General features: G+C 32.4%; 1 protein-coding gene across 1 annotated transcript in view; it reads right to left on the reverse strand.

Annotated features, from left to right (window-relative positions):
* Positions 1 to 16,977, reverse strand: part of LOC133202542 (uncharacterized) — a 91,759-nt gene that overhangs the window by 11,571 nt on the left and 63,211 nt on the right. The window contains exons 53-58 of the mRNA XM_061338378.1: positions 15,054 to 15,191; positions 13,197 to 13,271; positions 12,425 to 12,487; positions 10,927 to 11,036; positions 10,790 to 10,848; positions 7,421 to 7,566 (exon numbers count right to left, since the gene is read on the reverse strand). Of these exons, the coding sequence (XP_061194362.1) occupies positions 7,421 to 7,566; positions 10,790 to 10,848; positions 10,927 to 11,036; positions 12,425 to 12,487; positions 13,197 to 13,271; positions 15,054 to 15,191 (591 nt within the window). The remainder of the gene's footprint in view (positions 1 to 7,420; positions 7,567 to 10,789; positions 10,849 to 10,926; positions 11,037 to 12,424; positions 12,488 to 13,196; positions 13,272 to 15,053; positions 15,192 to 16,977) is intronic.

The raw sequence follows: 16,977 nt of genomic DNA on the forward strand, positions 1-16,977 counted from the left end.
AATTTTGAAAATTTTAGCTTGATACGTTCATTATTTGCCAAATTATTATAAAATGAAAACGACATTATATGATCACCCGGCGCTGTCTCCGTTTAGTTTCATGACGTCCGTCGGACGTCGTTGTTATTCAATTTCCGATTCTTCTACCTCATACTCTTACCTTGATGAGATTCCCTGGAGTTGAGCAAGGACTTAAACCCGTCCCGCATATAATATTGCAAATAGATTTATACATAAGGAGAGATCCTCGCTTGATTATGCCAGCATATTTTGCTTTTTGAAGTTCATAATCTATCACACATGATCAACTTCATTTTTTGACGTGATTGACTTTTCACACATTGACTACAAATCGACATTAACTGTGCATCCCTTTTCTCGCTGAATCCATTTTGGCATTAAAAAGACAAGTACTCTAGATGCATTTTATTTCTCTGTAGCCAGTTTAAAGATTTCATAGGCCTATACCAGTTTTTTTTAGGGACAAAACTTTGTAGAATGTTGGAAAAAGAAACCCCTCTCCCTTTTTGACGTCATTTTCAAGCCCTTAATTGTTTGGACACTCCAAACAAAATTTACGATAAAATTTCATAGAACTTACAGAATGAGGTAAAAAATGCATATTTTACGGAACAATAGTGTCCCATTGATTATGAATTAACGGGATTTTTGGATGTCAAAATTAATGTTCATAACAAAATAGTCTTTCTCAGTAATACTCAGGTCAAAAAACGTCATATTCGAGGTTGCGCCGCCTGGACATACCATTGCTTACAAAAACATTACTAATTTATTAAAAAATAAAATTTATGATTTATGGTTTATTCTTTAGATAGAAAAGATGATGCTAACTAAATATTTTAAAAATTCATTAATGTACCTAAAGCGGTTTTAATTTTATGGCGCTAGTCCACGAACTTTTTGATACCCCCTCGTATAAGCATACAAATGATTATAATGTAAAGGTAGATTTCAATAAAATACAGTGACCATCCAAAGGAGAAAAATGTACCTACTTGCGCTCGTATATTTTCAGGGCTTCAAAGAGTGGGGCGGGGCAAAAATTCAATGGGAATTGGATGTAACCATGGTACCCCTACTTAAAAAAAAGATAAATATCTTCCAAATTACGTTTCTATTTTTCGGTAAAAGTCGTATTCCATAACGGTACACATATCAGTGATTAAGTGGATGCACAAATTAGAGTAAAATTTAGATATTTTATTTTTTGTCAATTTACCGGTGGGCCGTATGGCACATCATCCTTTACCATTGTCCTTACTTCCATTACTGAGATTTCGGCCATGATTAAGCAAATACATGTATGACTGAGTAAATGATCAGTTTAAGGCTTACTACAAACATTTCTACAATGTCGAGCACTCTCAATTGTTAACACACTGGACAGCTACAGGAGTATGAGCTTATGGCTGCCTGCAATGTCCATAAGTAAGGCCAGTGATAAGTAGTTTTTTTATTTACTGGTAGTTTCAATTATTGGAATCATCGAGCCACTGTTTTATAACAACAAATACAACATTTATTTTGTTTGGTCTTACTTATTTGCATTATGACATTTTTAATGTATATTAGAGTAAAAAATTATACATCAAACATATTGCTTCCATTTATCAAGAAAATAAATTAACTTTAAGAACAAAAACTTTAAAAGACCCCACCCCATTCAGTTTTTACTGTTTAAGATAATCTTCCTTTGAATGGAGGTCTATCATTTACCCTGTGCCAAGTTAAGTTGAAACTGGCCAAGTTGCTTTGGAGAACAGTAGAAAATGTGAAAATCTTTGTAAGCTTACATGTACGACGGTAAATCAAAAAGTTCATAGCCTAATACTGGAAAGTTTTTTTTGTGTGTACTTTTCAATATAATCTCCATAGCCTCCCTATACTTCAATACTTTTGTTTCTGCGGTATTTCAGCTCCTTGATACAATCTCGGAGTAACTTTTCTTCCTGCTCATCCTAAAAGATCTTTATAGCATCTATGACTTCATCGTCGCTGGCAATTTTTCTTCCACGAAGTTCAGAATTCAGTTTTGGGAAGAGATAAAAGTATTATTGTGAAAGGTGTGACAAGTAGCACTACTGTAATGATTTTCCCCTTAGATTCCAAAAAATCCCCTGACGTTCCCCTGTCTGTCCCTGACATTTTCCTGTCTCCCCCTGACTTTCTCCTATGATCCCCTGTCGTTGTCCCTGACTACCCTGTCTACTCCCTGACGTCCCCTGACTTTGTCCCTGTTACCACTGTCTAACCCCTGATGTCCCCTGACATTCCCTGACGTCCCTGTCAACTCCCTGATGTCCCCTGACTAAGTACCTGACCACCCTGCCAACCCCCTGTCGTCCCCTGATATTCATTTTGACTCAGAATAGGGGTTAAAACATGTTTTTGTTGCGATTTACTTGTGAGAAATACGTTACTCTTGGCAATTCTTAAGTTTTATGAAAATATATATTTAGTCAATTGTTATTTGTTTGAATATCTTTAGTAATTTATTTCTTAATATGATTGTATTTGGTTGTTTTAGTTTAGTACATGTAGCTTTTTAGATAAATTTTAAGAAGAATAAATGACAGTTACTTTGAAAAGAATGAATTATCAATTTATTGCGTCTTGTCATGAATGGCATGTAATATATCTATATTTATTTATTTGTTAATCTATATTTCCACATGTATTTATTTATTTATATTATTTATTTATTGACTAATTTATTAATTTAATCTATTCCTATATTTCTTTTTCATGTATATTTGTTTTATTGAATTATTAATTAATTGATTAATGTTATATCTTTATTTAGTTTTTAATCTTAATTGATTAATCAATTTATATTATTCAACTTATTTGTGAGTTCCGCATAAACAATCGCAAGGTAAAACAAAATATGCTTTAAAGTATTTTTTAAGCATATTTACGTTTCTTTTAATTCTTTTAATTTCATGATGGATATCAAAATAATCGTCTTATTACACACAATCTGAATTCGGAATTTGTTTTATTGCTTCTTTTACTTTGTTACAAAAATAGAAATGTTCCTCAAAAACTGTACGGTTGTGAAGGTAATTCTGAGCTGTTGATAGTTGACCAGTGACTCTGGGTACACCGAACCAGACACCTATTGTTCTTTTGACTGACCACTATACACTGTTTATTCTGTGGCAGCACGACCGTATCCACTCTGCAGGTGTTATTTCTTTCACAACCGTGACAAGTTTCTGAGGAAATTTTTATTTACCAAAGTAAAAGGGAACAATAAAACAAATTCCAGATTCAGATTGTGCGTAATGAGACGACGATTTTGATACCCATCATGAAATTAAAAGAATTAAAAGTAATTTGAATATGCTTAAAAAATAGTTTGAAGCATACTTTGTTTTACCCGGAGACTGTTTATGAATAAATACACAAATTGAATAAAATGAAATTAAGCAATCAATTAGAATAAATGAAATAAATGAAATAAAATATACAAAAAAAATTCTAAATAAATAAATTTATTTATTGACAATTAAATAAAACAAATACTTAAAAATAGATTAAATAGAAAAATTGAATAAATAAATGAAAAAAAAAATAGATAAATAAACAGACAAAGATATAGATAGAAAAGAAACATGAATAAATTAAATTAATAAATTTACTAAAGATACTTCAAAAAAAAAAAAAAATAATAATAATAATTAGAGACAAATTAAATCTATTTTTTATTTATTTGTTTATTTATCTATTTATTTATTTTTTTATCTATCTGTTTATTTATTTATTTAATTTATTTCTTTTTTAAATGTTTGTTTTATTCAATTATAACTTAATTAATGTTATTATTATTTTTATTTATTTTGTTAATTCATTTAATTTTAATCATTATTTTTTTTTTTTTAAGATCCTATTTATTTGTGTAGTTCCGCATAAACAGTCTTATGGAAAAACAAACAATGCTTCAAACTATTTTAAAGCATATTTTCATGTCTTTTAATTCTTTTAATTTAATGATGGGTATCAAAATAATCGTCTTATTATACACAATCTGAATTCGGAATTTGTTTTATTGCTTCTTTTACTTTGTTACAAAAAATAGAAATGTTCCTCAAAAACTGTACGGTTGTGAAGGTAATTCTGAGCTGTTGATAGTTGACCAGCGACTCTGGGTACACCGAACCAGACACCTATTGTTCTTTTGACTGACCACTATACACGTGTTTATTCTGTGGCAGCACGACCGTATCCACTCTGCAGGTGTTATTTCTTTCACAACCGTGACAAGTTTTTGAGGAAATTTTTATTTTACCAAAGTAAAAGGGAACAATAAAACAAATTCCAGATTCAGATTGTGCGTAATGAGACGATGATTTTGATACCCATCATGAAATTAAAAGAATTAAAAGTAATTTGAATATGCTTAAAAATTAGTTTGAAGCATACTTTGTTTTACCCGGAGACTGTTTATGAATAAATACACAAATTGAATAAAATGAAATTAAGCAATAAATTAGAATAAATGAAATAAATAAAATAAAATATATAAAAAATTCTAAATAAATAATTTATTGACAATTAAATAAAGCAAATACGTAAAAATAGATTAAATAGAAAAATTGAATAAATATTATAAATAAAAAAGATACATGAATAAATTAAATTAAATTAATAAATTTACTAAAGATACTTCAAACAAATAATTCGTGACAAATTAAATCTATATTTTTATTTATTTATTTACTTATTTATTTGTATATTTATCTATTTATTTTTTTTTTATCTATCTGTTTATTTATTTATTTAATCTATTTCTGTTTTATATATTTCTTTTATTCAATTATTAATTAATTAATGTTATTTTTTCTTTATTTATTTTGTTAATTCATTTAATTTTAATCATTAATTTTTTTTTAAGATCCTATTTATTTGTGTAGTTCCGCATGAACAGTCTTATGGAAAAACAAACGATGCTTCAAACTATTTTAAAGCATATTTTCATGTCTTTTAATTCTTTTAATTTAATGATGGGTATCAAAATAATCGTCTTATTATACACAATCTGAATTCGGAATTTGTTTTATTGCTTCTTTTACTTTGTTACAAAAAATAGAAATGTTCCTCAAAAACTGTACGGTTGTGAAGGTAATTCTGAGCTGTTGATAGTTGACCAGCGACTCTGGGTACACTGAACCAGACACCTATTGTTCTTTTGACTGACCACTATACACGTGTTTATTCTGTGGCAGCACGACCGTATCCAGGTGTTATTTCTTTCACAACCGTGACAAGTTTTTGAGGAAATTTTTATTTACCAAAGTAAAAGGGAACAATAAAACAAATTCCAGATTCAGATTGTGCGTAATGAGACGATGATTTTGATACCCATCATGAAATTAAAAGAATTAAAAATAATTTGAATATGCTTAAAAAATAGTTTGAAGCATAATTTGTTTTACCGGACACTGTATATGAAGAACTACACAAAATGAATTAAATTTAATTAATCAATAATTAAAATAAATGAAATGAATAAAATTAAATTAATAAATAAAAATTTTAAATAAATAAATTTGTTTATTGACAATTAAATAAAACAAATAAGTAAAAATAAATTAAATAGATAGATTGAGTAAACAAAATAAATTCATAAATGGAAAAAATGAATAGATAAATAAGGAGACAAATTGATAAATAAAGAGATATATGAATAAATAAAATCAACAAACAAACAAACAAACAAACAAATAATTAAATGAATGAATGAATAAATAAATAAATTAATAAATAAATAAAAATATATTATACACGCAATAAATTAATACTTTTTTTAAAGTAACGGGTATTTATTTTTATTAAGATTTATCTGAAAAGATACCAAACAATCAATAAAATAATATTTTGAAAGAAGTTAATAAAGATATTTCAAACGGAAAAACTAATGATTAAATCTACATTTTCACAAAACTTGAAAAGTGCTGAGAATAAGGTATCGATTTTCTCACAAGTAAATAGCAACAAAAACAAATTTTAACCCTTTTCCTGGTCAAAATGAATGTCAGGGGACGACAGGGGGTTGACAGGGTGGTCAGGGACTTAGTCAGGGGACATCAGGGAGTTGACAGGGACGTCAGGGAATGTCAGGGGACATCAGGGGTTAGACAGTGGTAACAGGGGCAAAGTCAGGGGACGTCAGGGAGTAGACAGGGTAGTCAGGGACAACGACAGGGGATCATAGGAGAAAGTCAGGGGGAGACAGGAAAATGTCAGGGACAGACAGGGGAACGTCAGGGGATTTTTTGGAATCTAAGGGGAAAATCATTACAGTAGTGTAGGGTGTGGGAGGATTTCAAAGCCACAATCACCTCCGACTGCAGCTACAATTATTTACCATGTCTGTAAAGGTGCATTGTCCTAAAGCAGCAGACCACCAGCCCATAATTTTCTCCTCTGTTTTTCCTTGATAGCGTCCTTCAATTTTTGTAATTCTGAAACATACTTGTAGATTTGCCTACTGATGGTGTGCCCTGCTGTAAATATTCATTATTACAACATTGCGATCCCAGAATATTAAGGCCATGATCTTGCCTACTGATGCCAATTGCTCGAACTTTTTGTGAAGGGTGAATCAATCTTTGAGGCTTTGACTCTGGGTCAAAATGGCGAACCAGTCTCATCCTGGGTCACAATTTACTTACCACTTAAATATTTTTTTCAGGATTTCGCTGATAGCGGGTTAAAGGTTATCTGCAAAGTTTCAGTCTAACCAGCTCCCGATCGGGCGTTAGTATCCCGAGAACCCACTTTGCAGAAGCTTATTCATATGAAGTATATTAGACAATACTGACTGAACTGACCCATAACTAATCTTAAGGGTATCTGCAATGTACTGAATGATCACTCTTCTACCATTCCTCACCATCCGTTGGACAGCCTCACCATGAGTTTCAGATGTGGCATCTCTAGGGCGAGTGGACATTGGATCATCGTCAATGCTGGTTCTAACACGTTTAAACTTAAAAGAAGTCCATTTCTGTACAGTGGAACATGCAGGATACTCATCACTAAATGTGGATTCGTTCTTTTTTTGTGAAAGACATTTCATCACTGCTCGATGTTCTAACTTATCCATCTCAGAAAATTTACCACTAGCTAGCAACTTCAACAAATATCTAGTTTATTAAACACTTACACAAAATAATCTCTGTAAATTATTTTTGAGTTTGATAGTCAATTCAAGTTCTTTAACTGATACAGAACTGAAGTGATGAGGAATTTACATGGCTTCGTTCTTTTTGATCTACACTCGTATAAAAAGCATGAAATACGGTATAATACATCTGAGTAGATGTTGAATAACGACGTGCTTCATACATATATGTATGTTTATATATGAGAAGTAAAACAGAGGTGAACTAACCATAATCATACCGCAGATAGTCGGTAACTTGTAACTGATGTATGTAACCGTGATTGAGCAACAGGAAAATAGTGTTAACCAGACTAGCAGCATCAGTACGTGTACCATCATATGAGAGATTTAAATCAACAAACACTCCACCAGATCTGTTGAAAAAAAAAAAAAAAACATGGATGATGTAGGTATTTGAAATTCATGTTTCGTTTTCAAAAACACAATAACGTTGAAAATTAGACAAATCAATGAAATATATGGAGATAACGAACAGTATTCAAGCTCAAAAGTCCATTAAACAATACAAAATAGGAGCAGAGCAAACACGGACCTCCAAACATCAGAGGTGGGATCAGGTGCCATGGAGGAGTGAGCATCCCCTGCCGACTGGTCACACCCGCCGTGTGCTCCTTGTCATGATCGGGAAATAACGGAAAAATCCGTCGACAATTCAGTGTGTAAATAATGGCCTAACAATTAGTAAGAAAAACGTCAGTCAGCATTTGACTCAATGATAAATTGTATTTGCTGACAAGGTTATTATATCGACCATAGAACTTACGAAATGATGACTTTAAACGAGACAGCTGATATTCTTGTTTCATCAACTTGTTTGTCAATAATTTACCTCGTTTTAGAAAGTGTACATACGTAGAACATGCTCTTGCGTATCGAATCAACTGAGAGATATATACCCCGTATGCAGGTGATGAAGGTATATTGCTGCATAAGTAAGGGAAGTTGACGATTGAAAAGTTAAAGTCATCACGTTTATCATAAAGCTTGGTTGTTAGATTACCATTAACGTCTTTTTCAAGTAAAATATCCAAATATGAAACAGATGTGTCAGACTCTGTGGTGTCTTTTATCTCAAGCTCACCATGATATATCGTATCGCCATAAGAATGGAAATTGCCATTGTTAATTGACAATACGTCGTCGATATATCTAAATGTCGAGTTGAAGGCCACAGCAAGTGTTTTCTTCTTTTCACGTACAAGATTTTGGACAAATTCTACTTCATATGAATACAAAAAAGGTCTACTAATAACGGGGCGCAATTGGTACCCATGGGAATTCCAATAGATTGTTGGAAGACCTGGTCTCCAAAAACCACATAGATATTGTCAATCAGAAACTCAAGCATCTTTTTAATGTCAACTTCAGAGTACTTGTGTGTACAATCAGAATGTTTTTTAACAAAATAATTTTGCAAATGACCAATGACAAGGTAAGTATATTTACGAGTTCCATTTTTATTGAAAAAGCAGCTGTCAATGATATCAAAAAGCCTGGACTTTAATTTATCGTGGGGAATGGTTGTGTATAAAGTTGAAAAGTCGTAAGTTTTTAAGCTGTTGATTTTGGTAAAATCTTGTGATTTCAAATTTTCCAAAAGTTCCTTGGAATTTTTTAGTATCCACATCTGATTTACACCACTTCTCGAATATATTGTTGCACAGTACTCTTGAAGTTTCTCCTTCACCACTTTTAAAATCTTAGTGAGGAGTAAAGAAAGAGGCTTGGTTGAACATTTACTGGAAACCGCTATGTATCTTTGTTTGTAAGGATTTTTATGAATATCGGAATCCAATATAAATATGGTAATTCAAATTCATTTTGGTTGTTTGGAATATTAAAAATGTTCAAAACTGACATGATTTTGAAGAATTTCTTCCTTAGAAAGGGAACTATGTGTATAAGTTGGATTACCACTTGTAGAATTAAATCCAAGTTCCTCTAAAGAAGAAGCTTTTAACGTCACCTGAGTCACTCATATGACCAGTTGCTATCCGTTAAGTCTGCCGTGCGTAAACGTTTCAACTTTTGAAAAATTTAATCAAAATGTACTATTACGCCCCTTTTAAGAGGAGATAATTAAGAAATAGTTTAAAGCTTGTCAAAAGTATGCAACCATCTTCGTATACTGCAAATTAAGGTTCAAACCACGGTTCAGGAACAAGAAAGAGGTCACGAAAGGAGTCTATCATTTAGGCTACATACAAATGTGAGTAGACTTAAAAACCTCTATTCAGGAACTATCAATTTTTATGCAACTATTCCCATTTAGTGTAGATTTAAGTTAGTTTATTCACATTATGGTCCTTGAGTCAGGTAAGGGGCACAATATTTTTTTTTAATTTGAACTACACTTACATATTTAAAAAAAAAAAAAAAAAAGAATCGTCAATGACTACAGGATTTAGCATAGTCAAATTATTTAAGTATACACATGCTTATATAATTTGGTACAATATTTTAAATTATGATTCCCAATGGAAGTAAAAAGTTCTAAATGGGGTCCTTTTTTTTTTTTACAAAGTATATAGAGCATAAAAAAATTATAAAAGATCTCTTTCTCAATAAAAGATTGATACATGTACAAATATTCAGAATCATATTCAATCATCATTTTGCACTGCAGAATGTAGTCATCAAAAAAGGTGGGATTCTTACATTGTATTGTATTGTTTGTTTGTTTAACATACATTCGAGAATTTTTTACTCATATTGAGAGGCCACCACTTGCCGTTGGATGGCTACAAATTTAGACCTGTACTCGACACTTACGGCCTTTGAGCAGTGAGGAATCTTTTTCATGCCAGCACCTACTGCGACATGGGACCTCGGTTTATACGTCTCGCAGTGGGATTCGAACCCGCTATGTAAGGATCAACTCCTTACTCCGCGACTCAAGGGCAAACGCTCTAACCACAGTGCCACCTTTGTATTATAAAGAAATAAGTAAAATATCTCGCCACAAAGAAAGTGACAAATTATAAAATAATTACAAATATATCTTAAGAAAATGTTAATTCACATTTATCTTAATATTTGCCATTTGGAGGGAAAAAACCACCATGTGACTTAGAAAAAAAAACCTCGCATGATAAAAGTGACCGCTACGATCTATGGGCGTTTTGTTTTAAACCTAAAATTTTGTATGGAATATTCCATTTTTACGAAAAAAATAATACATGAATCCATTTTATATGAATTGAGATTGTTTTACAAGATATGATTGTAGGTTTTACATAAAAATCATCTCCCTTGGTCATGATGTTCTTGAGACTCATGGTAATAAAGTCCCTGACTTACAGCTTAACTACGGATTAAAAGAACAGAAAAAACATAAAAAGCAATGCAACTGACAATATCGAACTGCCGTTACACTCAATCCTGTTATAAAAAGGTAAATAACAATTACCTGATTCAACTCCCACTTCCAAAAATGATACATAAGAATGATTTAACCTCAATTCCCAAAAAGGTATTAGAACAAATACCTGCATGATTTAACCCTACTCCCAAAAGGTAGATAAGAAATACCTGAATGATTTATCCTCGACTTCCAAAAAGGTAAAAAACAATTACCTGAATGATTTAACCTCCACTCCCAAAAATGCTTGCATTCCGCTGAATTGTTCTCGAAACTGAAAGGCATTAATAAACAATGTACAGCTGAAAGACACTTAATAGATAAATGCTAAAATATGCCAGTTCATACTCACACTTTCTGTCACAATTCTCGTCAGTTCTTGATAATATGTTGAAATGTTAAGGAGTAACTCATCAGACCAGCTATATGTTGCTAATTCTATAGTTACAGACATCTGCTGCCCTGAGAATCATATTAGAATGGTGAAGTCTTCACAATCTTAGTTTAATAATATAAGGGTCATTAAAAATTCGCAGAAAATGTCATATATTCGTCATATTTTTTAAAGTTAAGATCAACATACCATCATATGTGTACCATTTATTTTGTCTATTTGTGCATTAATATTTGATCGTATGGAACTTATGTTACTTTCTTTGAGAATCAACGTTTTGTAACTACGGCGCTAAAATCATACCACGTGACACTTTCTTTGCTAACAATTGTTCAAGTAGCATTAGGCCTAGTTAATTCGTCAGTGCTTTATATTTTTTTTTTTACCGAGATATGAATGATTTTTTAAAAGAGAGCTGGAGTTTTGACTATAATTATTATACAATATATTGTTTGTGAATTACTAAATTTTGACGTGCTCTCTGACACTTTTTTCGAAGTTTAAAATCATTTTGAAAATATCATGATGTGGACATCTGCTTTATTTTTTAACAACAACTTTTTGCTTGTATATGCTTTACATTTTGTTCTGTTATTTCTTACATTATTTTGATACGTAGCAGGGGAGATCATTATACATTTTACTATAGTATGTAAAAGATAATTTGTATAAGAAAGTGTTTTTGTAAACTTCCCATTTATTGTACAGTAAATACTCGTTGTCTTTTTCAATAAATGACTATTCACACAATTACTGTTCTGTGCTATTTTATCCAGTAAAGGGGGCTGGATATATAATTGGAACTTAATCACATCTAACAATATGTATTACATAAATAAATATTTTTACTCAGATTATTCGGATTAATTGTTGAAATGTTTGTTTGTTTATTGTTTAACGTCCCTCTCGAGAATTTTTCCCTCATATGGAGACGCCACCACTTGCCGGTGGAGAGCTGCAAATTTTGACCTATACTCGGCACCTCAGGACCATTGAACAGTGGGGATCTTTTTCGTACCAGCACCTACTGCGACACGGGACCTCGGTTTATCGGTCTCATCCGAAAGACCGGTCTCCACGTCCCACAGTGGGATTCGAACCCGCGACGTAAGAATCAACTCCTTACTCCGCGACTCTATAGCGAACGCTCTAACCACTGCGCCACGCGGGCTACAATTGTTAAAATGAGTTAATTTACTAAATTGTTTATAATATGACATTAACTAATCTATGACAAAACGCATTTCTTCAATGAACCTCGTAAGTTTTTGAAATTAAAACCACAAGCATGATTATATTAATAAAGTTAATAAATGTGTAAAAATTACTATGTTTTGAAATAAGACAAATTTGAGTACAGTACATTCCTCCTTTCCAATGATGACTAATATGATAGACGCTTATACTGCAATAACAAAGCAAATTATGACAATGAAGTGTTCTCATGAATACTGACCACTCGAAGGTAATGGGGTTGGTTGCTGGGGCATGGTTTCAGTCGTACTGTATGTTCTAGAAACTAAACAGAAAAGGACATTTAATGTAGATTTAAACCAGAAAGCTCTGATGAGACTGTATCATCACTGATTTAGACAAAGTAATTTGGTGCAATTTCGTTTAAAACACACTTGAGTTGGGAAACCCAGCACGTTAAATTCAAGCGACAGTATTGCAACATATATTCATTCCAGTTTTAGTGCCAGGCAGACCATGTTTATTGAAATTCAAACAAGAGGTGCATAAGACAGTCAAAAGACGGAGGATGAGAAATTCTATACTTATTCGTGGTAACGACCATTTGAGTAGCTGTAGGTAAAGAATGCTTGCATGCGGACAAAGGCGAACAATTATCCTTCACGTGAGTCTACAATAAGTTTATAGTATAAGTAAAAATCAAATGAGATAATTCTCAGTCTGCGGACACTATTTCTATCGCTACTCTACATCATGTATTGCATTTGTACATTCACAAGTGGTATCAGAAAGCAAGTTTAATGCAGGCCTGAAATTGGAAACTTGATATGGCATATTTTTTTATGAATTTATTTCTGTACTTCTGTGGTTTATGTGAAATCCTGCACAGCATAGTCCCCATAATAGAAAGAGATACATGTCAAAGTTAATGACGTTTAGTGCAGTTGCTGAAAGTAATATCTTTTGGACCAAAAGACTTATCCAACAATTTAGTTAAGCTTATATAAATGGGATTAATCGTTAGAATTTGTAACCTTTAGTAATGGCTCCCGTTGTTAGAGTTGTGCCTGACTTCGTGCTGGTTACTGTCGGCGTCACTCCCACGTCATCTGAAATATAGCGTTTACTGCCTCAAATTTCTGACAATGAATAGTGGTGTGTAAGTTTCATGAATTCTTGTTACTAGGAAATTTGAGTTATATTTAATTCCGTTTGATTTCTAGTGTACAGATAAATCTAAAAATTAAAAAATTAAAAAAACCCAGTAAGATTGTACAAATAGACTACATGTGTCTATATTAAACATTTTAAAGCTTAGACACAGATTTGAACTTAACATTTCCTCAAATTTTCTGTATAATATCACGACTTATATATTGCTATAGCATTTCACACGAAAACATAATTAAAAACTTATTTTACCTGGAAATTATTGGAACTACGAATTCCGGGACGCGTTTGATTACCACATCTTTGCACTTACACAATTTTAACTCTATCCCTAATATTTAAGAAAAGAAGCGATTTTGTTATGTATTAATGAAAAATATTACATCTATAATCCAGAAAATTCAGAGTAGAAATGTTCGAAAGCAAAACCAGCTCACCAGTATTGTCAGTCCGTGCTCTGTAATGTGTATAGAGTTTAACAAATTGAACACACCCGTGAAGCGTAAACTTTTTTTGTAAACAGGGCACGAGCTCTGTTATTGTTTATGTTTAAGATTCACCGGGTGTGTTCAATTGTTAAACTCTGCACACACCACTGAGCACGGACTTACAAAACTGTGAGTGGGTTTTGCTTTCGAACATTTCTACTCTGAATTTTCTGGGTTATAGTTTTAATATTTTTCATTAATACACAACAAAATTGCCACTTTTCTTAATTATTAAGAATAAAATTAAAATATGTGAAAGCGCAAGGATGTGTCAATCCAACGCGTCCAGAAATTCGAAGTTTTAATAACTTCGAGATGAAATAAGATTTGTATTATATTTTAGTATGAAATGCTATAGCAACATACAAGTCATGAAATTATACAGAAAATTGGAAATAATATTAACTTCAAATCTGTGCCCAAGCACCTTTAATACGAGTTTTTGAACTCTGAAATGTGTTAAATCATTTACAACTCAAACGACTTTTAAACCTGCCATGCTTTTGTTAGTCATAATTAACTATAGCTAAGTAAATGCACATTTTCGGAATATACTGCTACTAAGCAAAGGCATAAAAGAAAAGATCTCATGAATTTCGCAATTTTAGTATATTTAATTTTTTTTTGTATTTCTGATTAAGTTGCCCCCCTTTCTGCAAGAGTAATAGCCTAAATGAAATTAGGTCCGTTATAAACTTAGTTTTCACGGAAAGTTTTCTTGAATGCCATTCCCTCTGAGGTATTTCCACATATCTTTTTTTTAGCCAGTGGAAAGTTTTTACCATATTCCTCATATTCTACACTTTTGTTAATTGTCTTGGAACAGTCGTGATTCAAACGCAAATAAAACATTTGACGTCAAAACAGAAAGACCAGACCTTACTCAAAACATGCTAACAACTTTTTTAAAATAAAAGGCATGTGGAAAGTACGCTAGGGAGAACGGTGCTCAATTCCAAGATATGTTCTGTGAAGACTTAGTTTATAACATGCATAATTGCATTTAGGTTGTTATTCGTGCAAAAAAGAGCAAATCTACAAAGTAGAATATTAACTATGAAAAAAAAAGAAGAAGTAAAATTGCTAAATTCTTCATATTTTTTGCTTGTGCCTATGTTTATAGCAATATATTAATTTCCAATTAATTCGTTCATTAGTTCACAAAAGCATGTGTAGCAAAAATAATTTTGAGCTGTTTAATGACATAGAGCAATTTCTCCTTTGGAAAAATACCTGGATCAATACAACTGCGTGCACATCCATTGAAACAGCATTTCCATTTTCCTGAACAAGAAGTGTCTCCAGTGCAAGTGTCTAGACAGGTTCTGAAAACAGCCATGGAGAAATATGGACAGACCCCTGGTTTTACCTCTGTAAAGTAATTGAATCAAAGATGGAGATAACGAACAGTAATCAAGCTCAAATGTCCATTGAAGCAATACAAATCGGGAGCAGAGCAAACATAGACCTCTAAAAACATCATAGGAGTAAGCATCCCCTGCCGACCGGTCACTGCCGCCGAGTGCTCCTTGTTACGATAGAGAAAAACGGAAAATCCGTAGACAATTTAATGTGTAAACAAGGGCCTAACAAATAGCATGAAATACGTCAGTCAGCCTTCGATTAAATGAAAGATTGTATTTGCTGACAAGGCCATTGAATCGAGCATATAACTTGCGAAAAAATGACTTCAAACGAGACTATTGATATCCTTTTTTCATCAACTTGTTTGTCAATAGCTTGCCTTGTTTTAGAAATTGTTCTTACATAGAGCATGCTCTTGCGTATCAAATCAACTGGGAAACATAAACCACATATGCAGGTGATAAGGATATATTGCTACATAAGAAAGGGGAGCTGACGATGGAAAAATTGAAGTCATCACGTTTATCGTCAAGTTTTGTTGTTAGATTACCATTACGTCTTTTTCTAGTAAAATATCCAAATATGACACAGATGTGTCGGACTCTGTGGTATGTTTTATTTCAAGTTCACTGGGATATATCGAGACAACATAAATTAATATTAATCAATATTAATCAAAGTTTAAGCTGAAGAAATATGATCTAAATATATATCAGTGAAAGGTGAAAGAGATATACATTTTTCGGTTCTAGATATTTTTAATATATTAATGTTCTCTGTTTTGATTCTGAGGAAAAAAACATGAGATGTCATGATTTAATCAAACTTTAATACTTCATTACATGGTAGATTCGTTCATCCTAAATGAAAGAAAAAGTGAGCAAGCTCACATACCCCACGCTCACCCAAAACTCGACAACGCAACACGTAATGAATGACACAGTGCATTTTAAATACACAGTATAATTCAAAAAGGGGCATTAATTGCAAAAAATCAAAACTTGAAAGTGGGGGGGGGGGGGTGTGTGTGAGAACTATCCAAGATTGTGTGTGTGTGTTAAATCATTAATATTTTGATCTCAAAATTAATAGGGGTCTTTTAAGGTCATAAAATATTTCACATAAAATTTCATTACAAAAGCTGATCCCACTGGATTTCCTTATTACCTAGCTGGAAAGTTTCTTCGATAATAGGGAAAACTCTAAGGGCAAAAATAATGGAATCAGAATTTCCTGATAATATGCACATCTACACACTGTGTACTAAATATCTGCAAAGTTTGACCAAATTCTGTGCAGCGGTTTAAAAGGAGTTGCGCTGAAAAACTGTTCATCTGTATATTCAAGATATGGCCAAAAATCTAAGTTGAAAAGTGCCGAAATTCCCAGAAAAATAACGGAATCGGACTTTCCTGGTAATATGCACATCTACACATTGTGTCCTAAATATCTGCAAAGTTAGACGAAATTCTGTGCAGCTGTTTAAGAGGAGTTGCGCTGACAAAAAAAACAGGACTGACGGACTGACTGATTGACGGACGGGTCAAAAACATACCCCCCGCAACTTGTTGCTTAGGGTATAACTATGCAAGATTAAGGCAATGTCTTTACCTCTTGTGTTAAAAAACTTTTGCTCTAAAATCATCTTACCCGGTAGTTCAAAAATGTAACGCTTAAAGACTTCCTTTTGAGATGTTTCTTTTGCTTTTCTCAAACCTGCATTTTTTCAATGGACTTTTGTGCTTGATTAATGTCCGTAGCCTTCATATTTCATTTTTAGCATTGCACATAT

This window comes from Saccostrea echinata, unplaced genomic scaffold (genome assembly GCF_033153115.1).
Source record: "Saccostrea echinata isolate AGI-Se365-2 ecotype Australia unplaced genomic scaffold, CSIRO_AGI_Sech_v1 ptg000047l, whole genome shotgun sequence".
In the NCBI taxonomy this organism is placed as follows: domain Eukaryota; kingdom Metazoa; phylum Mollusca; class Bivalvia; order Ostreida; family Ostreidae; genus Saccostrea; species Saccostrea echinata.